This window comes from Dendrobates tinctorius, unplaced genomic scaffold, assembly GCF_039654945.1.
Source record: "Dendrobates tinctorius isolate UK_male_01 unplaced genomic scaffold, ASM3965494v1 ptg000007l, whole genome shotgun sequence".
In the NCBI taxonomy this organism is placed as follows: Eukaryota; Metazoa; Chordata; class Amphibia; order Anura; family Dendrobatidae; genus Dendrobates; species Dendrobates tinctorius.
Genome location: NW_027361675.1, coordinates 31,332,667 through 31,355,395, shown reverse-complemented (window position 1 = coordinate 31,355,395; position 22,729 = coordinate 31,332,667). Strand labels below are relative to the sequence as shown.

Below are 22,729 nucleotides of genomic sequence, written 5' to 3'. Positions count from 1 at the left end.
CAATAGAAGTCTTCAAACAGAGGCTGGACAGATATGTCTGGGATGATTTAGTGAATCCTGCTTTTAGCAAGGCGTTGGACCAGATGACCCAGGAGGTTCCTTCCAACTACCATTCTATGATTTGTCATCTTACTTACATCACAGGCTGGTTTCCAATTAATTACACCTATGTATAGATCATGTAAGATTCACCATTTGCAATAGGTGATGCAGCTCACCTCTACAGGTTACAGAGCATGCCTAGCACACTTTCCATAGAAAGCAATGAGCTTCTCTTGTCCATTGATCCCAGTGGTCCACAAGGCTGCTGTGAGGCATCTCAGTAAATGCTGGGAACATAAGTTTAGGCAAGATGGTTGCCCCCCTCTTGATCATGCCCTTAAAAAGGTAATATAAAAAAATAAAGTGATTAATCACAAGAAGCTGGTCCACCCTACTGACTCTTGTACAAGTCAGGCCGGAGGTCACACTTGCGAGAAACTCCCACGAGTCTCGCATCTCAATACCCAGCATTGCCGCCGCCACTCGGACCAGAGCAATCAGCTGTACAGAAGTACATGGAGCCGCACACTCCAGTCACGAGTGCCGGCGGCAGGGTTGGGTGACCCCGGACTCAGTGTGTCACTTTCTCCTCTTTCCAATCAAGCTTAGTTTTCGTGGTCTAACAGCCAACACTAGAGTATACTGTCCAGCCACATTCACCATATGACCATAGTGCTCCAAAATAGTAGGTCCACTTCCTGATCCACCAATACAAACAGGCGTCGGAAGCAACTTCCTGTGATGACACATCGCTTTAATAAAAAAAAAATAAAAAAAACCATGCCAGCTCCTTCTTTTGGGCAATTAGAATAAACACTCAATTTGTGTTTTTTTTATATTAAAGTAAAAATAAAGATGTAGGTAAAGGAAGACCTTGAAGACCATGAAGCGGAGTACACCCAACAAGAACCTGCCTTAAATGTACCAGAGTACCCAGCCACTATAGAGAGACTAAGCATTACCATTAATACATGGTCATGAATTCACATCATTGTATTTAACAGCAATGTCTTTTAGCTAATGACAGCATTTCGGCATTAACCCGGGTCATTAAAGATTGCAGTTTACCAGCAATATGCCGGGGAATCAATCTATACCGGTATATGCTGCAAACGCATTCGAAAGACCCACAAAAACCAGCCTAATCAAACAGTAAAACATTCAGAAAACACCACTTAAAAGCTGTGCATTGTGACAGCACACAACTGCGATCGTCATGTAAAACATTAATTATTACAGCTTTGAAAAAAGAAAACAAGACCGCTGCCAGTGAAGCTGGAGAGCTACCAAGGACAAGAAAAACAAACAAGGACTTTTCTGCTCATGAGCTACACTACATCCACGGCACTGCCGAAAAAAGAAAACATGCCTATTGCCTACCAGAAGCCATTTATCTCAGCCTCTTCATGTGAGCCGAGATATTCACCAGCTTGGAATCGGCTGGATTAAAGCACAGCATTTCACAAAGGTCTACACTGGATATTATAATATACATACAACAATTCCAATTCTATAATATACAACACCAATTCCAAAAAAGTTGGGACGCTGTGTAAAATAAAAAGAAAACAAGAATATCTGGAAATCTCATTTTATTCACATCAGAACACGGAAAAACACCTGACTTAACTTCTAATGTGTTCATCTAAAAAAAGAACCAAATTAGTAATTGATAGCAACACAGCTCAAAAAAGTTGGGACAGGGAAAACAAAAAAAAACAAAAAAAAAAAAAAAAAAAAAAGCAGGAAATGTAATTGGAACTAATGAAAAATATCTGGAGGGTGAATTTTCAACTAAATTACTTGACTGTATAAAAAAAGAGCATGATCGAGAGGCAGAGATTCTCAGAAGCAAAGATGGTCAGAGATTCACCAATCTGAACAACTGCATATAAGAAATGTTAAATTATAGAATATCAGACACTCTGGAGAAATCCATGTGAACAAGGCCAATGTTCAATAATGGATGCTCGTGATCTATGGGTCCTCAGGTGGCACTGCATTAAAAACAGGCATGAATCAGTCATAAAAATCACTGCATCGGCTCAGAAATCGTTGTCTGAAAACCGCTCGCAGTGCATTCCACAAATGCAAGTGAAAGCTTTATCATGCAAAGTCATCAAATCCATCCAAAAAGATTGCTGCGTTCTTCTCTAGGCTTATTTAAAATGGACCAAAATGGAAAACTGTTCTGTGGGCAGATGAATCAAAAAGTGAACTTTATACAAAACTTTATACAAACAAAAACCACAATGTTATGTGGACTCGAGAGAAGAGGGACCATCCAGCTTGTTACCAGTACACAGCTCAATAGCCTGCGTATTTGTTAGTATAGGGTTATATTAGTGCCACTGCATGGACAGCTTACATATCTTGAAAGGTACCATCAATGCTGATCATTATTTAGACGCAGTGTTCCCCCATCTCTAGTCCTCAAGAGCCATCAACGGTTCATGTTTTCAGGATTTCTTTAGTATGGCCCAGGTGACAATTTGCAGTACTAGTACAGACAAATGAAGGCGTGAGCACCGAGCCTCGCACATCAAAGCTCCCAGGCAAAAAAAAAAAATGCAGCTTTGATGAAAGGTCTATTGAAACATGCACTCAATTTTCAGTAAGCATTAACCCTCACATAAAAATACCTACACAGGTGTAGGAGAATATTCAGATGTGTGAACGATTAAGGCCCCGTCTCACATAGGGAGATCGCTAGCAAGATCGCTGACTGATGCGTCACCGATTTTGTGACGCAACAGCGATCTCACTACATGTGACACGCAGCGGCGACCGGCCCGCCTGCTGGATATCGCTGATCGTGCTAGAATGTTCGGGGCCATTTTTTCATCGTCTGGGTCCCGCTGGCCAGCATGCATCTGTGTTTGACCCCAACGAACAACCTCATTGGTGGCGCAGAACTCAGGGACGCAGGCTGGAATCGTTCAGAATAGCTGCTGTGTGACAAGGTACCAACGATCCTTACCAGGTCGCATCGTTGTCAGGATCGCTGGTGCGTCGTTATGTGAAACGGGACCCTTACTTATGGGGATATCTATCCTGCAAGCAAGACATGCTACAATGGATCTGCCAGCAGCAGGACGCACTTTGTTCATTTTATCTTGTAATTGTTGCTATGACTTAAAAGATTTAAGGTCACAGCAGAAAGGGGTTTTTCTGTTTTTTTTTTTTTTTTTTTTGTTAATCTACATACCTGGATGGGCAAACAGTGCATGCCCGAATAGCAGAAGTCATGGGAAAGGCACAAATGTATAACAGCGCGATATTATACAGTTGGCACTGCATAAGATCCATAAGATCAGAGAAAATTAAATAAGAAAAAAAAATTAAAGACTGGCATTTCACTTGCCAGCCTTAAAAAGGGGTGTTCTCGTTTTGTTCAAAGGGAAAAATACAGAATGCTTGCAAAACCAAGCAATCTACCACTTATTGAAAGTCCTCTATGTTCTCAAGAACTTTACTGCTCGATACCTAGGTATTCATTCATACCAGAGGCAACCAGTTTGCCAGGCAAGTGCTGTTCTGAGGCTGGCTGGGGTCCGGCTCTATGTCCCTGCCCTCCTCTAATGAGTATCACAGTGATCAAAAGGAACAATAGGAAAAATGTCCTACTGTGCCGGGTACTGGCCGGCAAATCTCGGCGGGTGCAGGATGACGCCGCAGAGGGCCATGGGACAGATAAGGAGGACCCTTGGGATCTCATAGCGCTCTTCTCTGATATGCTTGATCACAGAGGAGAGAGAAGTGAATTTTAACCCCTTCACGACCCATGACGCCTACGTAGGCATCATGAAAAGTCGTGCCCAAACGACCTATGACGCCTACGTAGGCGTCATGCTATAAATAGCCCCCCTGCGGGTCAGGTGACCGGGGTCACTGAAAGGTCACCCGACCCGCACACAAAGGACACTACAGTTAACCCCTGGGGGCGTGCTTAGCCCCCACGTGCCTACGATAGCTCTGATTGGCTGTTAAAAGTGAAACAGCCAATCAGAGCGATTTGTAATATTTCACCAATGAAATTGGTATCGTTCGCCGCCGTCATCATCTGCTCCCCCTCCCCTGTCTATCGCTCCCTCCCACCTTCCGATCCCCCCAGGACCTCCGATCGTGCTCCCGGCGTCCGGATCATGGGCGCCGCCATCTTGCAAAATGGCGGGCGCATGCGCAGTGCGCCTGCCATTGTCCAAGATGGCGGCGCCCATGAATTTGCCGGTTGCCCGTTCATTTTTCATTTTGATCACTGTGATACACTCTCAAAGTGATCAAAATGAAAAAAAAAAGTAAATACACCCCCCTTTTATCACCCCCATAGCCAGGCGCAAATAATAAAATAAAAAAAATATTTTTTTTTTCGGGTTAGGGCTGGAACTAGGGTTAGGGCTGGAACTAGGGTTAGGGCTGGAACTAGGGTTAGGGCTGGAACTAGGGTTAGGGCTGGAACTAGGGTTAGGGCTGGAACTAGGGTTAGGGCTGGAACTAGGGTTAGGGCTGGAACTAGGGTTAGGGCTGGAACTAGGGTTAGGGCTGGAACTAGGGTTAGGGTTAGGCTTGTAGTTAGGGTTAGAGTTGGGATTAGGGTTAGGGGTGTGTTGGCGTTAGGGCTGTGGTTAGGGTTATTATTAGGGTGGGATTAGGGTTAGGGGTATGTTGGGGTTAGGGTTGGAGTTAGAATTGAGGGGTTTCCACTGTTTAGGCACATCACTGGGTCTCCGAGCGTGACATGGCGCCACGATTTATTCCAGCCAATTTTGCGTTCAAAATGTCAAACAGCACTCTCTCCATTCCGAGCCCCGACGTGTGCCCAAACAGTGGTTTACCCCCACATATGGGGTATCAGCGTACTCAGGAAAAATTGCACAACAACTTTGGGAGTCTAATTTCTCCTGTTACCCTTGGGAAAATAAAAAATTGGGGGCTAAAAAAATGATTTTTGTGAAAAAAAATGATTTTTTTTGTTTTCACGGCTCTGAGTTATAAACTTTGGTGAAGCACTTGGGGGTTCAAAGTGCTCATCAAACATCTAGATAAGTTCCTTGGGGGGTCTAGTTTCCAAAATGGGGTCATTTGTGGGGGGTTTCCACTGTTTAGGCACATCAGGGGCTCTGCAAACGTAACATGATGCCCGCAGACCATTCCATCAAGTCGGTATTTCAAAACGTCACTACTTCCCTTCCGAGCCCCGATGTGTGCCCAAACAGTGGTCCCCCCCCACATATGGGGTACCAGCGTACTCAGGACAAACTGGACAACAACTTTTGGGGTCCAATTTCTCCTGTTACTATTGTGAAAATAAAAAATAGCGGGCTAAAAAAATCATTTTTTGAGGAAAAAAAAATATTTTTATTTTCACAGCTCTGCGTTATACACTTCTGTAAAGCACCTGGGGGTTCAAAGTGCTCACTATGCATCTAGATAACTTCCTTAGGGGGTCTAGTTTCCAAAATGGGGTGATATGTGGGGGAGCTCCAAAGTGTAGGCAGACAGGGCCTCTCCAAACACGACATGGTGTCCGCTAACGATTGGAGCTAATTTTCCATTCAAAAAGTCAAATGGCGCTCCTTCCCTTCTGAGCCCTGCCGTGCGCCCCAACAGTGGTTCCCTCCCACAAATGGGGTGCCACCGTACTCCGGACAAACTGAACAGCAACTTTAGGGGTCCAATTTATCCTGTTACCCTTGTGAAAATAAAAAATAGCGGGCTAAAAAATCATTTTTGAGGAAAAAAAGTGATTTTTTATTTTCATAGCTCTGCGTTTATAAACTTCTGTGAAGCACTTGGGGGTTCAAAGTGCTCACTACACATCTAGATAAGCTCCTTGGGGGGTCAAGTTTCCAAAATGGGGTCACTTGTGGGGGGTTTCTACTGTTTAGGCACATCAGGGGCTCTGCAAACGCAACATGATGCCCGCAGAACATCCCATCAGTCTGCATTCCAAAATTGCGCTCCTTCCCTTCTGAGCTCTCCCATGCGCCCAAACAGTGGTTTCCCCTGACATATGGGGTATCGGTGTACTCAGGACAAATTACACAACTTTTGTGGTTTAATTTCTCCTGTTAGCCTTGTGAAAATAAAAAATAGCGGGCTAAAAAAATCATTTTTGAGGAAAAAAAATTATTTTTTTATTTTCACTTTTCTGCGTCATAAACTTCTGTGAAGCACTTGTGGGTTCAAAGTCCTCACCACACATCTAGAAAAGTTCCTTGGGTGGTCTAGTTTCCAAAATGGGGTCACTTGTGGGGGAGCTCTAATGTTTAGGCACACAGGGGCTCTCCAAACACGACATGGTGTCCACTAACGATTGGAGCTAATTTTCCATTCAAAAAGTCAAATGGTGCTCCTTCCCTTCGGGACCCTGCCGTGTGCCCAAACAGTGGTTTATGACCACATATGAGGTATCTGTGCACTCAGGAGAAATTGCCCAACAAATTTTAGGATTCATTTTATCCCATTGCCCATGTGAAAATGAAAAAACTGAGGCTAAAAGAAAATTTTTGTGAAAAAAAAAGTCCTTTTTTTTTTATGGATCAATTTGTGAAGCACCTGGCGGTTCAAAGTGCTCACTATGCATCTAAATAAGTTCCTTGGAGAGTCTAGTTTCCAAAATGGGGTCACTTGTGGGGGAGCTCCAATGTTTAGGCGCACAGGGACTCTCCAAACGCGACATGGCAACCGCTAAATATTCCAGCATATTTTCCATTCAAAAAGTCAAATGACGCTCCTTCCCTTCTGAGCCCTGCCGTGCGCCCAAACAGTGGTTTATGACCACATATGAGGTATCAGTGTACTCAGGAGAAATTGCCCAACAAATTTTAGGATCCATTTTATCCTGTTGCCCATGTGAAAATGAAAAAATTGATGCTAAAAGAAATTTTTTATTGGAAAAATTAAAATGTTCATTTTTTCCTTCCACATTGCTTTAGTTGCTGTGAAGCACCTGAAGGGTTAATAATCTTCTTGAATATAGTTTTGAGTAGCTTGAGGGGTGCAGTTTTTAGAATGGTGTCACTTTAGGGTATTTTCTGCCATATAGACCCCTCAAAGTGACTTCAAATGTGAGGTGGTCCCTAAAAAAAATGGTTTTGTAAATTTTGTTGTAAAAATGAGAAATCGCTGGTCAACTTTTAACCCTTACAACTTCCCAACAAAAAAAATTTTGTTTCCAAAATTGTGCTGATGTAAAGTAGACATGTGGGAAATGTTATTTATTAACTATTTTGTGTCACATAACTCTCTGGTTTAACGGAATAAAAATTAAAAATGTGAAAATTGCGAAATTTTCACCAAATTTCTGTTTTTTTTCACAAATAAATGAAAACATTATTGACCCAAGTTTACCACTAACATGAAGCCAAATATGTCACGAAAAAACAGTCTCAGAATCGCTAGGATCCGTTGAAGCGTTCCTGAGTTATTACCTCATAAAGGGACACTGGTCAATATTGCCAAAAATGGCCAGGTCATTAAGGTCAAAATAGGCTGGGTCATGAAGGGGTTAAAACACTTAAAAAAAAAAAAAACGATCACGTGACAGGGGACCATAAAAACCGTCCCTGATCCATTTTCTACAGGGTATCAGTTACCCCGGTAGCCCAGACCCCAGAGATTTACCTAAACTAGGGGGCGCTATACCCTTATTCCTCAGCACGTTTAAAAAAAAAAAAAAAAAAAAGCACAGAGGAATAAATACCCTTAAATGCAGCCGTTAAAAGGTGTATCGGCGGTTGTTAAGGGGTTAAAGTGGCAAGGGAAGAAAAAAAATTCTGATTTGTGTCAGAATGTGCAACACCACCACAAAAGAGGAGCAAAACAGAAAAATTCCATCCAAAACGTTTATTTAAAGCAGGGGTCTCAAACTTGGCAGAGTAAATGGGCTGCACATAAAAAAAAAAAATTTAAGCTGGCGGGTCACATGCCTTTCAAACTTAAAGGGAATTTGTCACCCCATTTTTCGCCTTTCAGCTGCCGGCACTGCCATCAGGGGCTTATCTAAAATATTCTGTAATGCTGTAGATAAGCCCCCGATGTAACCTGAAAGACAAGAAAAATGGGTTATATTATACTCACCCAGGGGCGGTCTGGGTCCAGTCTTGGTCCGATGGGTGTCGCGGTCCGGTGCCTCCCATCTTGTAGTGGTGATGTCCTCTTCTTTGCTTCCCGTCGCAGGTGCACTGCTCTGCCCCGTTGAGGGCAGAACAGAATACTGCAGTGCACAGGCGCCAGACCTCTCCCGACGCCTGCGCACTGCAGGACTCTGCTCTGCCTTCAACAGGGCAGAGGAGTGGGCCTGCACCGGAGCCACTACAGGAAGGGAAGAAGAGGACTGCATCGTATAAAGATGGGAGGCATCGGACCGGACAGCCCCCTCCGATGAGTATAATCTAACGTGTTTTTCTTATCTTTCAGGTTACATCAGGGGCTTATCTACAGCATTACAGAATGCTGTAGATAAGCCCCTGATGCCAATGCCGGTAGTAAAAAAAAAAAAAAAAAAAGTGACAGATTCCCTTTAAGTCCCTGTCACTCCAGCTCTATTGCCCACTCAGCACCTCCTCTGCCGGCTAGACTGACAGCTTCTTTGCCTAAAGTCACATAGCATAGTGGCTGTCAGTTTATGCAGGAGGCAGCGCTAGGCGGGGAATAGAGGAACATTTGCTTAACAATTAAAACACTGATTTCCAAGTACCAAAAGGAATGAATGGCAATATAAAGCTATTGCAGGACTTGCATTTGAAAGAGCTACATGTGCATATAAGTAGATTGGGGATGGGGGGGGGGGTAGAAACCCTGCTGACAGATTCCCTTTAATGGAACACCACTACAATAAGAAAATCTGAGTGTCTGTGTTATGTGAACACACTTCTATTGCCTAGGACACAGGTTACATTATACCATCAGTAAATCCATTGAGGACCTGATGGCAGTGGTGGGAATCATTTCTCAGACACTGCTCACAATAACACACAAGTGAGAGTGGTGACAGGCTGGTTTCAGCCATGCTGTCATTAGAGGGAAGCACAACAAGCCGACAGCTCGTGAAGACAGCAATAATTCTAGAGCTCAATATTGACGACATAAGGTCAAGCCTGTAGCACAACCTGTAACTACACACGGTATGCAACATTACTTATCAGTAAAGGCATACTGTAAACGACCCAGATAAGAAAACCAGAAATATTCCATTTAACCTACCTGAACTATGAAGTCCAAAAATCACATCTGGTTCTTGATCACACAGAGTAACAGTGTGCAATAAATTAGCACACCAACACATTCTATAAGAAGAGTATAATTTTATACACTAAGCGTCTGAACATCTGAGCTTAATTCATTTTCCCTCGTTTCTTCCTACAGAAACAAAAATGACAGCTCCATTAGGGTGCGTGCACACGATCAGTAATCGCTGCGGGTTGGACGCCGTGTACTTGTGCAGCTTCCAACCCGCAGCATCCAGATGTTACAGCATAGCGGATGGGATTTTAAGAAATCCAATGCCCACTATACACCCAGAGATGCCCGCAGCGACAGGCATGCAGCGTGTCTATCCAGAACACAGCAAGCCAGTTTCTCTTGAGCAAGATAGATTTCATCCATACAATCTATTGGATGCAGTGAATCCGCACAATTCAGTAAACACATGCTAACTCACCTGCATTCAACAGACGGCAGCGCTATGGGCGCAGTGAACACGCACTGCGTCCAAAGCACTGCCAGTTCAGGATCGTTGGCACATACCCATTGCGCATGTGCTCACACTGCGGATCCACAGCGGATTTTCTGTGTGGAATCGCTGTAGATCCGCAAGTGTTTGACCATACAATGTTAACCAATAGAAAAATAAAATTGCTGTGCACATGCTGCAGAAAATTCCGCACAGAGTCCGCAGCGGTTTATTTTCCGCAGCATGTCAATTCTTTGTGCGGATTCCGTTGCGCTTCTACACCCATTTCATTATAGAAATCCGCAGGCCAAAAAACGCATGACAATCCGCACAAAATCCGTGTAAAAAACACACAGGTTTTTACCTGCGGATTGTGCTAAGAGACGCAGAATCCACTCAGGAAATTCCTGAGCCCAATCCGCAACGTGTGCACATACCCTTGCAGTATGCTTGCTTATTGTTCTGGTAGATTAATACACACCATAATGGAAACAAGACGGACAACACTGTAGACAACGGGGCTTTCTGGTGTTTGCATGCATTATGCAATGATCCATCCATCCCATAAATTCCTTGAATTAAATGGGTGTGATCAGAGTCTAAAGACCCCAATACACACTAGAAGACTGTCCACTAAATAATAATTTGATGGACAGACATGTCATCCGTCTCTACCATACACAGGAGCACTCGTTTCAGTTGAGCGCCAATGTGCACTATACGAGAAAGCCACAGACAGATCACAGTCGGATTTTTTCAGTAGAGCAAAGTGATACGAAATTAGACAAATCATAGAATTAAGTTGTTTGTCGCTCCTACACACTTGAGCATCGGCCAAACCTGCCGACATCAGCAGGTCCAGCGGGAACAAGTCTAGTATGTGTAAGGCGAGTATAAGGTTGTGTGTGCGCGCATGTTGCGGATTTGCTGCGTTTTTTTTTGCGCACGTAAATGGTCCAAAAACGCAATGAGATAATTTTCCAAGGCAAGTCAATGACAATCCTGAAGTGTTGTGCACATGATCAGTAGATTTCAGTCCATATTTGCAGCTTTTATTTTCTGCAGCATGTCAATTGTTTGTGCGCTTTTGACCCACTGAATGGACACGAAAAAAATGCATGCAAAAAAAACAAAAAACGCATCAAAAACATGCATATTTTCTGCTGCATTATTCTGACAAGAGATGCAGAAACCTTGCAGAAATTTCTGCAAGCAAATACACAATGTGCGCACATAGTATTGGGGGGGGGGGGGGAGAGGAGAGCTTTACAACAGGATTTTACGCCTCATTGGGGGACACAGACAGTGGGTGTTATGCTGCTGCCACTAGGAGGACACTAAGCAAACCGGAAAAAAATAGTTAACTCCTCCCCTGCAGTATACACCCCATCGCTGGATGAGATATCTCCAGTTCAGTGAAAAAAAAGCAGTAGGAGCTTAAACAGTCAACAATAACGAACTGTGTCAAAACCTAAGTATGCTACAAATGAGCCAGTTGGCTAAACAGGGTGGGTGCTGTGTCCCCCAATGAATGGCTCGGAGAAAAGGATTTTACGGTGAGTACACAAAAATCCCTATTTCTCCTACGCCTCATTGGGGGACACAGACAGTGGGACGTCCTAAAGCAGTCCCTGGGTGAGGAGCATACATCTGCTAATATGCCATGTACCTCTGAGTTAAGACTGAGGTACTGCCGATTGCAGAATGCGTCTGCCGAGAGCTGCATCTGCAGAGGCCTGAGAATTAATTTGGTAATGTTTTGAAAAGGTATGCAGACTGGACCAAGTTGCAGCCTTGCAGACCTGTTCTGCCGAGGCCTGGTGGCGAATGGCCCAAGATGCGCCCACTGCCCGGGTAGAGTGCGCCTTAATCCCCGCTGGGACAGGCGCATTCCTGACACGGTAAGATTTCTGAATCGCTGAGCGAATCCACCTGGCTAGCGTTGCTTTGGACGCGGCTAGGCCCTTCCTAAGGCCCTCAGGAAGTATGAACAGGGCATCTGATTTGCAGAAGGGAGCAGTCCGCGAGATGTACCGTCTCAGCGCCCTGACCACATCCAGGGTGTGGAGGGCCTTCTCAATGCAATGCACTGGCGCCGGTCAAAAGGAAGGCAAAACAATTTCCTCATTGAGATGGAAAGCGGAAACGACCTTGGGCAGGAAGGACGGGGACGTCCTCAGAACTACCTTGTCCTGATGAAAATTCAGGAACGGAGAACAGCGGGACAGAGCTGCCAATTCATTGCTACAAGAAAGACCACTTTCCAAGAGAGGATGGTCAATGACACGTCCTGCAGCGGTTCAAAAGGATCCTCTTGTAAGGCCCCGAGAACCAGTTTAAGGTCCAATGGTTCTAATGGCCTTCTATAAGGAGGCGTCACATGGGAGACTTCTTGAATAAACGTCTTGACCTGAGGTTTGGTGGCAATTCTTTGTTGGAAAAGCACTGACAAGGCCGAAATTTGGCCCTTGAGCGAGCTAAGCGCGAGGCCTGATTTTAATCCGGATTGAAGAAACTCCAGTATGCCCAGAATGGAGAACACCAGAGGGGAACGACCATGATCCTTGCACCATGAAAAGAAGATTTCCCAGGTGCGGTGATGGATACGTCTGGATACAGGCTTCCTAGCACTAATCATGGTGGAAATGACGTCGAGAGAGAATCCAGCCTGTGCTAAAATCCAGGATTCAACGGCCATGCCGTCAAAGACAGGACCCCGGAGTTCTGGTGGTAAATCGGGCCCTGAGAAAGCAGATACGAGTGATCTGGAAGTCACCAGGGGACATCGGCGACTAGCTGTAATAGTTCTGCGTACCATGCTCGGCGCGGCCAATCTGGCATGACTAGGATCACCCCCTCCGCTCTTGATGACCCTCGGAAGCAAGGGAAGAGGGGGAAAAATGTACGGGAGCCGGAACCGGTGCCATGGCAGAACTAGGGCGTCCGCTCCGATGGCGCATGGATCGCGCGATCGGGCAATGAACCGAGACACGTTGTTTAGCCTGGAGACCATGAGGTCCACATCGGGAGTCCCCCAACGAAGACAGATCTGGTGAAAGACTTCCGGATGAAGAGACCACTCTCCTGAGGCGATGCCTTGGCGACTGAGAAAATCTGCCGTCCAATTTTCTACGCCCGGGATGTGAATTGCTGAGATGGGTGAATGGTTGGTCTCGGCCCAATGGAGGATGTGACTCACTTCGTGCATGGCCATCCTGCTCCGGGTACCTCCCTGGCGGTGGATATACGCTACAGCTGTGGCGTTGTCGGATTGGATCCTGATGGGGTGACCTGCGAGATGGTGGAAACTCCGTAGAGCAAATCTGATCGTTCGTATCTCCAAAATGTTGATGGTGAGACGTGATTCTCGGGTTGACCAACGACTCTGTGCCGAGTAGTGACGAAAGACCGCACCCCAGCCGAGAAGGCTTGCGTCGGTGGTTACTACCAACCATCTTACTGGGAGAAAATACCTCCCTTGATTCAGGGAGGACCTCAGAGTCCACCACTTGAGGTCTTGCCTGACCCGCAGGGACAGAAGGATCCGACGGTCCAGGGAGAACGGGTTCTTGTCCCAAGCTGACAGCAACTCGTGTTGTAAGGAACGGAGATGGAACTGTGCCAACGGAACTGCATCCATGGCAGCCACCATTTTCCCGAGAACTCTCATGCTGAAACGAATGGAGTGAGAAGCTGGACGGGAAAGAGCCTGCACTGCCTGTTGTAAGGCTTGCGTCTTTTCCGGAGGGAGAATGACCAACCAGTGGGAAGTGTCCAAGATCATTCCTAAAAAGGAAATTTGCTGAGCCGGTTTCGGGGAAGACTTTGCGAAGTTTATCTTCCACCCCAGGCGTGAAAGTGTATTTATTGTTATCTCCACAGATTTTTCGCAGCAGGTCGTCCAGATACGGTAACACTACTACTCCAGAGAGTGGAGAACGGCCATGACAGCCGCCATGACCTTGGTAAAGACCCTGGGGGCAGTGGCGAGTCCGAAGGGCAAGGCCACAAACTGGAAGTGTTCCTCGTGAATTGCAAAACACAGGAACTGCTGGTGAGACAGGCAGATCGGAATGTGAATGTAAGCGTCCTTGATGTCGACGGATGCTAGGAACTCTTCTTTTTCCATGGAAGCGACCACAGACCGGAGAGATTCCATTCGGAATCGCCGAACCGTGACAAAGTGATTTAACAGTTTGAGATCCAGAATGGGTCGCATCGTGCCGTCTTTCTTTGGAACCACAAAAAGGTTTGAATAAAATCCTCTGAACCTCTCGTGATGAGGGACCGGAATGACTACTCCGTCCTTTAAGAGGGCCTGAACAGCCCGAAGGAAGGCTCTTGTCTTTCCCTTGGGCGGAGAGGAAAGGAAAAGCGAGTTGGAGGGGGAGAGGAAAACTTTATCTTGTATCCGGAGGACACCAGCTCCCTGACCCATTTGTCGTGGACGACCGTGAGCCAGGTGTGGCTGAAGGAAAGGAGGCGGCCGCCTACTTTGTCGGCGTCCACCGGATACCGCAACAAGTCATTGGGTGGATCTATGTACCCTAGGTCTGGGTTTCCAAGGGCGGTTAGGTCTGTACGAGACCTGGGAGCCTCTGTCTCCGCACGGAGACGTACCAGATCCGGAAGAGAAGGTAGAGGATGACCAACCGGAGTTGTTGCGAAAGGAATGAAAGCGCGTCGGCTGTTGGTTGCGAAACGGCCGAGCAGCCTTTTGTTGAGGGAGGAATTTACTTTTCCCCCTGGTAGCATCAGAAATGAGCTGATCTAGTTTCTCTCCAAATAGACGTGGAGCCATAGGGCTCTAATGGAGATCGCGTTAGCGGCAGTTTGAGCAGCGCAATTGGCGGCATCAAAAAAGGCGTTCACTACAAAGTCCGCAGCGTGAATTATCTGCCTGGCGACCGTGGTTGCTTCCGGAGGAAGATTGGTGCCCTGGAAGGAAGTAATCAAGACCTCTGCCCAAGCGGCCATTGCTTTCGTGACCCAAATTGCCACCAAAGATGGAAAAAGCGCTGCTCCTGAAGCTTCAAAAACTGAACGGGCAAGGTAGTCAGACGATCAGAGGGGTTTCTGATCGAGAAACCCTCAGACACGGACAGAAGCGTTTTTTGAAGCCAGACGCGATACAGGCGGGTCCACCGGAGGGGACTGTAACCAAAACTTCATTAGGTCTGGATCAAAAGGGTATTTAGCCTGAGTAGACTTTTGCCCTGTGAACCGCTTATGTGGATGATTCCTATGTTGCTGGATAATTTCCTTAAAGTCCGGATGGCTAGTAAATAACCTGCGCACACACACTTGGTTTTCTTGAGTGAAATAGGATGTGCTGTAGAGGGAACATTATCCTCATCCAACTTAGAATCCTGTTAACGGATTCTATAAGAGAATCAAGCGAATCCTGATCAGTTGGGGGATTCTGAGGGGCAGACGTGTCAGAATCGAATTCAGAGTCGTGCTCGCTGAGAACTCCAGGAAAGGGAGAGCGAGAGACAGGAGTCGCAGATGCAGAGGCGCGAACGGGGCTAGGGGAAGCGTCATGGGTCTGCGTTCTAGAGCCCCGACCATCCCTTGAACGAGTACGGCCCCTGCTGGTGGATGGTTCCCGTTCGACGCCAGAGCCTTCCTCGGGGGGTAAGGACGCCTTCTGGCTTAAAGAGTCCTCCCGGAGGGAGAATATAGCCTGGGTCAGAGACTCCACCGACCGTGACAGGGACGCAGCCCACTCAGGGGTACTAAACGCAAGAGACCCGTCAGCAGCGGAGGCGAGGGGCGATTGAGCGCAGGTCAGTGCGCAGGCCGGGTTGCACTCAGTGCATAACGGACTAGTCTGTGCACTAGGTAAGGCAGACTTGCAAGAGGTACACACGGTAAAAAACGCAGTGTGCTTTTTAGCAGCCCGTTTCGCTTCCTTAGATTGAGATATAGCGCTCCTGAAAGGGTTAACAGCAGAGTCTGCTGCAGGGAACGTGCCGGGAAGGGGTTAAGCTTTAATCTGAGGGCAGATGCAGCTTACCCGGTCCTATGCTGTGTCCCCCGGGAGGAATGGCGGTGGCCCTGCGGTGTCACCTGGTAACCTGCAGAATGCTCGCCACACAGCTCGTATCCAGAGCAGGCTGAGGTAAAAGGATATGGCCCCTGAGACTAGGATTGCGCGTCTCGTCAGGATGAGAGGCGCCAAGGCGAGGGGGCGGCGCCAATAGCACGGGCGGCACTATTCAAATTGCGGCCTAGTAGGCCGGAAAAGCCAAGGGCTAAATTCTTGAGCCTACCCGAGGTAGGCGGGCCGGGGCTATTTAAACTGCAGCCTAGCAGACCGGAAAGACAGGGACTAAATTTTTCAGGCTACCCACGGTGGTAGCACCGAGGGGAGGGGGGGGGGGCAGTGCACCGCCGCTGACGCTACATCAGCGCTTCTCCCGGGGAACAGGACCCGACCCCATACCTCTAACTCCAGTGCTCAGCGCTGTCCGGCCATCCATGCAGGCTCTCATCCTCCAGGGCTTATGTAGCAGAGCTGGAGGAGTTCTTGAAGGGGCCATACTCAATCGATCCCTCCCTGTGATAGGGGGATGGAGAGCTATGGGGCTGATTCAGTGCATACGTAAACGCTGTCCAGTCTTCTCCGTTACATGCGCCTGCCCTCATATTCGTGGATTACCGGACTCAAGCGTCATCGCTAATGCTAGAGGAATCAGCCCCAAAAGTTGCAGGAAAGTGTACGTGAAGGGTTACTCCATGTGCTTGCCTGTTGTTGGTTCGGGGGAGGGCGAGCCGTAGAAAGGAACCGTCGCCCCCTTCACTCCGTTAATTAAAAAATAAAAATTTACAGAAAAATTCAAAAATAAAATAAAAATGGTGGGGTCTGAAACCAGACCCAAGTGCCTCCTACAGACACTAAGCATAAACTGGAAATTTGTCTTTTCTGGTTTGCTTAGTGTCCTCCTAGTGGCAGCAGCATAACACCCACTGTCTGTGTCCCCCAATGAGGCGTAGGAGAAAATTATGTTTGTGCAATTTTTCTACCCGTGCAAGTAGCCGCATACATTATGAATCATTTTACGGTCCCGGCCTTCCCAACGATAGAAGGTCACTTGCTCTTTAGCTCCAGTAGCAGCAGGAACCTCGAAAATCTCGAGTGAAACATTCCAAATAAGCAAGTGACGGCTCAGCTCGTGCAGTTTATCCCGAGCTGGCCTACTTTCATCATCGCTCAGCTCCAGCTGTCCATTGTGTGCAGAAACCATCACCTGACACTGTCATTATATAAAGGCACAAAGTGAGACTTGTAGAGAAACTCACAGATTTTATGCTAAAATACACAAAGTGGTCACTGCTGGTGGTTACTTCCTATTTCAGCATCGAGCAGATTCACCAAATACAATATACTGGGGATGGGCAATTCATTCAATTATCTGGATTAAGCTGCCATTATAATTCAGCAAGGTTCTGATTGTCATCAGAATTGGGTTATAAATGTGAGCTTTGTTCCTGCAGTCAGGCTAATGTCAGGGCCAAAAAGAAGTATTGGGAGCAAGATGTGGAGGAGGAGGCGGCTGCCCCCCCGCCCCAGATCACCCCAAAGCATTCTACAAGGAGCACAACAGTGACAAAAAGGGGACAAACCATTAGTACCTGCAGTAGACGACCAGGAAGACATCAGCCAGAAGCAACGTAGGGACGCAGTCGGACGAGGTAGAACCTGGACCGAGATCGAACTGCAATGCTCCGACTGGCTGGTGGCTCTCCAGACCCGAGCGTGGCAGCTGCATAGAAACAAAAGCAGCTGTCACGCCCATTTCCGGAGAACCGCCAGCCAGTCTGAGCATGGCGATTTGATCCTGGTCAGATTTATATGACAGTCTGACTGCAACCTTAGTCACCGAGGAGGTACCGTTCACTCCACAGTGATTTCAAACATTACTTACTACCAGCAGCGCAGAGAGCAGCAACAGTATGGTCTGTAACAAAGATGCGCTACTAAGGGGTGTTTCACATTTCCGTTTGTTTCCATCAGTCAAAATCCACAGTTTTGAAAAAAAAAGAAAAAAAAACACGGATCTGCCTTTTTTTTGGTGAATCCGTTTTTTTTCCCCATTGACTTGCATTAGCGGCGGATTTTGATGGATCCGCCAAAATTTTGGCGTCCGCTGACTGGAGTGGACGGACAATGAAAGTTTTTTTTGTCTGCACGGATCCGCACTTTTACACTGAGCATGCCCGTAAGCACTTCCTTGCCAGAAAATTAACCCTAAATATCTCTCTCCTCCAGACCGCGGTTCCTTTAACTTTTCCCTGCATGCCGACTCCAGCGGATCCATCAAATACTTGGATCCGATGCCATACGTTTGCCACACGACGGAGACGGATCCGTATTTAACGGTTCTGGCGGATTTAGCCGGCCGTCAAAGTACGGAAATGTGAAACAGGCCTTAACCTCTCCACTAGTGAGTATGAGTGTTAGTGTCTCGTATTGAGGCCACATTCAGTATTTGGCGAGTTTTGTACCTCAGTATCTGTAAGCCAAAACCAGGAGTGGGTGATAAATACAGAAGTGGTGACGGGTTTCTATTAGACTTTTCCTCTGATTGTTCCTCTCCTGGTTTTAGCTTATAAATACGGAGGTAAAAAACTCACCAAATACTGAATGTAGAGGGGTGAAAAGCATAAACAAAGACCACAGGTTGCAGATTAACCTCTTTCAGGTCACGTTCACATGTTCAGTATTTGGGGAGTTTTTTTACCTCAGTATTTAGTCAGTATTTTACCTCAGTATTTGTAAGCCAAAACCAGGAGTGGGTGATAAATACAGAAGTGGTGATGTTTCTATTATACTTTTCCTTTGATTGTAATCCAAAACCATTAGTGGAACAAATGCTGAGGTAAAATACCAAATACTGACCGTGTGAACGTGGCCTTACAGCTCAGGCTGGTAATGCCCACTAAGAGGTGGTATAGTGGTCCTACCCTTGGGCATCAGAGTTCATATCTGTATTCCCAGGATCTTCTGCAATTGAACTACATCTCCCAACATGCACAAGCTGGGGGTTATAGTCCCAACACGTCTCTCCACATACAAGTTTAAGAGCGAAGATCGGCGTCATCAATGCAACCTGGGATAGCTCATAACTGTCTCAGGAATGAATACCCTTGTAAGCATAGAAGCCTAGCTGTACACACACTCTGGCTGTCCAGTGCTGCAGCTCAGGCCCATTCAAGCGTATCGTGCCAAGCTACACAAGGAGCAACAGTTCATGACAAGTATGTCGCCATCCTGTAGGAAGGGAAACAACCTCAGACACTAATGAAGTATGTCTAATGATTGTACATCGTGTCACAAACTGCGATTTAGCGGGAAATTCATAGAAGTACCAAGCTTAGCCGTTATTTAAAATGGGGTTATCCCAGAGTCTATATTTCCCAAATTCCCTTTAGCCAAATCATCTGTAAAGTAACCTAGCCATGTCTACAGATCCTCCCTGGCTGCATTCTTACGCCATAACTGCGCCTCTCTGCTCAGTGTGAAGTGGGGGTTCTGACCATGTAACCAGTGTAAACTACATTTCCCACAAGCACACTTCTTCAGTCACCATGCTGTCTCTTGTGTACAGCTGACATTAGCTATGCCTGTTGCAATTGGCAACAGGCGCAGAGCTGACAGACCTCAGTGTGACAATAGTTTGCTAGGGTTTTTTTTTTGTTTTTATAGTCATTTCAAATACAATCCTTTTCTGACCTCCGCCACCCTGTGTAAAAGTTTATAATCCCCCCAAAGAATTCTGTAGGCGCTTTAGATATATTCTCCCAGTGTTTGCTCTTCTAGCTTTTTGGTGGCCACAACCACCAGTCACAGTGCAGCTTTCATGTCACCAGTGCCATTTTAGAATTGAAAGCAGAGCAGTGACTGGATGCTGTGGACCACACACACAATTTCTCTTTCAGATAGTATAGACAGAGGCCCAGTGGTGCCTATACTGGGTTTATGGGAAGGAGGAGCACACTAACAAATATGGACAGAAATGATGATGCTTTTAATGAAAAAGATTATTAGTTGTTTAGTGGCTAGTAGGTCTCTGCTTAGTCAATAACAGTCGGGGAGGAGGAAAGCTATTTGACAGCAGCAAGTGCGTAGCGCTCATGTCCACCCTGTGCAGCAAGGATGGTGCAACCATGAATGATCAATCCCACATGCTCAGTAGATACCTGATGTTCTTCTAGCATTGACTACTACAGTGTGTCTCCGAAAAAAATAGACAGGATCTTATACTATTTTTTGCTCCGAAAGATGGGTTAGGGCTTACTTTCAGGAAAGGTCGTATTTTTTATCCACATTTATTCTTGAACAAATTTATTTTTTAAACACACATTTATTCAAATATAATCATATGATCACATTCTGGAACATCAACATAACTCCCCAAACCCTGAATTCCAACATGAATTTCTTGAGGTCCTATTTACTCTTTCCATGTACAACAATCTATTCTTTGCACATGCTTATGAACAATGGGGTTAGAACGATTACTACACGATCATCCTGTCCCCATACATATCATGCCATCAGCAGCACATCTATTTAGACTGAGGCGATGCTCATCGGCAACTTCCGTTCACAGGGATGCATTGCGCGAATGACCTCTGAGGACGTAGCGGTCACACAACGCTACGTCAGAGGTCATTCGCGCAACACATCCCTGGGAATGGAAGTTGCCGGCAGCACCGATGAGCACCGGGAGGACTCCGGGGGCCGACAGAAGGCAAGCATATCCCTAATTTTTATTTTAATTCTATTTTTTACAGGAATATGGTACCCAGGGCATGGAGGACAGTCTCCTCTCCTCCAGACCCTGGGTACCATCCGCACATAAAGCGCTCCCTTTACGCATGGTGGGCATAGCCACAAGCGTAAAGTGAGCGTTTCAATGCAATCCTATCGCGGCGGAATGGCGGCAATTCCGTAGAATTAACGGACATGCTGTGGATTTTTCGCGATTCTGCAGCGGAAAATTCCGCAGCATTGGCACAGCAACTGTGGAATCCCATAGGATTTCATGGGAATGCGTTTTGTTAGAGTTTCCGCTGCGGGAAAAATGCGGTGGAAACTCTTAAACGCAACATGGGCACACAGCCTAATGAAAGGCATGGCTGAAATCTGTGTTTTTCACCCCTACCACATGCAGTTATCAGAATACATTGCAAAAACCTGCTTAATTTCCCTTTAAAAGGGGGCAATGATTAATTATACACACACACACACACACACACACACACACACACACACACACACGTGATTCCTGCAATTAAGAGACCTTTGGTGACATTATGCTCCCATGACTGTCAAGTCACCAAAGGTCCTTAAGCAGTCTTAATCTCAGGATAGAAATGCTGGTGGCCCCGGGCAATTACCCAGTTTGACTCCTCCTAGAGCTGGCCCTTACTGAAACTAGGTGATTATATTTCAAGCATACTGCAAAAAATCCTGTAAAATTATGCTAGGGCATATTTTTTGGGGGTAGGTCTCATGCATGGGGAAACATGGTCGAAGAACAGCAGTTATCTACTGTGGGACTGGTACGAAAAGAACTGCAGAACATATCCATGGACAACCAGGTGAACAAAAGCCTCTGACATTTTCAGGGATAGATATTTGGAGCAGCGAGCACTTTTGGAAACTGATTGCATTTGACAAGTTCATTTTAGGATTGTAAGCCACTGCGCTATGGTTTATACCTGTGGGAATAACCTTTTATGGGAAATCTGTCAGCATATTTCCACTAATTAATCTCAGACCACCATAATGTAAGGGCAGAGACCCTGATTATAGTGATTTGTCACTTAGGCCTCTTTCACACTTCAGAATTTGGGGTTAATTCAGTGTCTGGAGGATCCGCCAGAGAAAAAAACGTTGCAAGCTCCGTTTTGAAATCTTTGAGGATGGTGACGGACAGCAACTTTTGGCGGATCCGCAAAAAAACCGGATGCAACGGATGGCAATCCGTCACAATCCGCCATTAATGGAAGTCAATGGGGAAAAAAACGGATCCTCAAAAGAAAATTGAGGATCCGTTTTTTTCAAAACCTGGCGGATTGTGACTGATTGTAAAAAACTGAAGTGTGAAAGAGGCCTTACTGGACTGTGTCTTGCAGTTTCACTGCAATCAGTCTTTTATTAGCAAGAGATAATCATTACAGGACATACTTGCCTAGTGCCTTAGTCCAACCACTCCCCCCCACTGATTAGCAGTACTCTGTCACTACACAATGTACACAGAAGGCTGTGGTGTCGGTGGGGTATAAACACTTGAACATCTGAGATCTGCTAAATCAGCAGCAGAATAAACGGATTCTATCATAACTGCTGCACCCAGTAAACGTGAGTGATGTGTCGCTGGAATCAGGGTCTCTGTCCCTACCTCATACCGTTATCAGATTATATAGCAAAAACATACTGACTGATTCCCTTTAAATGTTTTTCTATTGGAGAGCAAGTTGCATGTGATCTTTGAAAATTCAACAAGGTACCTTTGCAAATATTTTCACATAAACAAATAAGCAGTCCGCTTCACATAGCAGCAGTGGCACAATTTTACAAGTTACTCCATATTACAGACAAGTCAGAGACTTACACCTGAAATGTATGTACCAAAAAAAAAAAAAAAAAACGCATGGCACTTTATCACATTTTGCCGATGCAGATTGTTTATTGTAGCAGAATTCCACAAGAAATATAAAGGCAAACAGTATAAGGAATGAAACATTCTCAACACAGAAGAAAGCACTGAACTCACCTTTTATTAACTGGCTTCTCATCTTTCTCATATGGCTTCACAAACCATTTCCCTATGCGCACAAAATTCCGGTTCATTAAACATCGCTCCAGCAGGTTATGGATGGCCTTGAATAGCAGAGTGCGACAATCGTACGAGAGTCCATTATCCCAACTGCCATCCTCCTCCACTGAAAAGAGAAAAACAGAGTAAATGTTTATCACATAAATGAGAAGTAACA

General features: G+C 46.0%; 1 protein-coding gene across 2 annotated transcripts in view; it reads right to left on the bottom strand.

The window, feature by feature from the left end:
- The window catches only part of MED13 (mediator complex subunit 13), a 158,959-nt gene that overhangs the window by 101,553 nt on the left and 34,677 nt on the right, over positions 1 to 22,729 (bottom strand). For both annotated transcript variants that reach the window (XM_073573172.1, XM_073573177.1), the window contains exon 3: positions 22,510 to 22,678. In XM_073573172.1, coding sequence (XP_073429273.1) covers positions 22,510 to 22,678 — 169 coding nt within the window. The remainder of the gene's footprint in view (positions 1 to 22,509; positions 22,679 to 22,729) is intronic.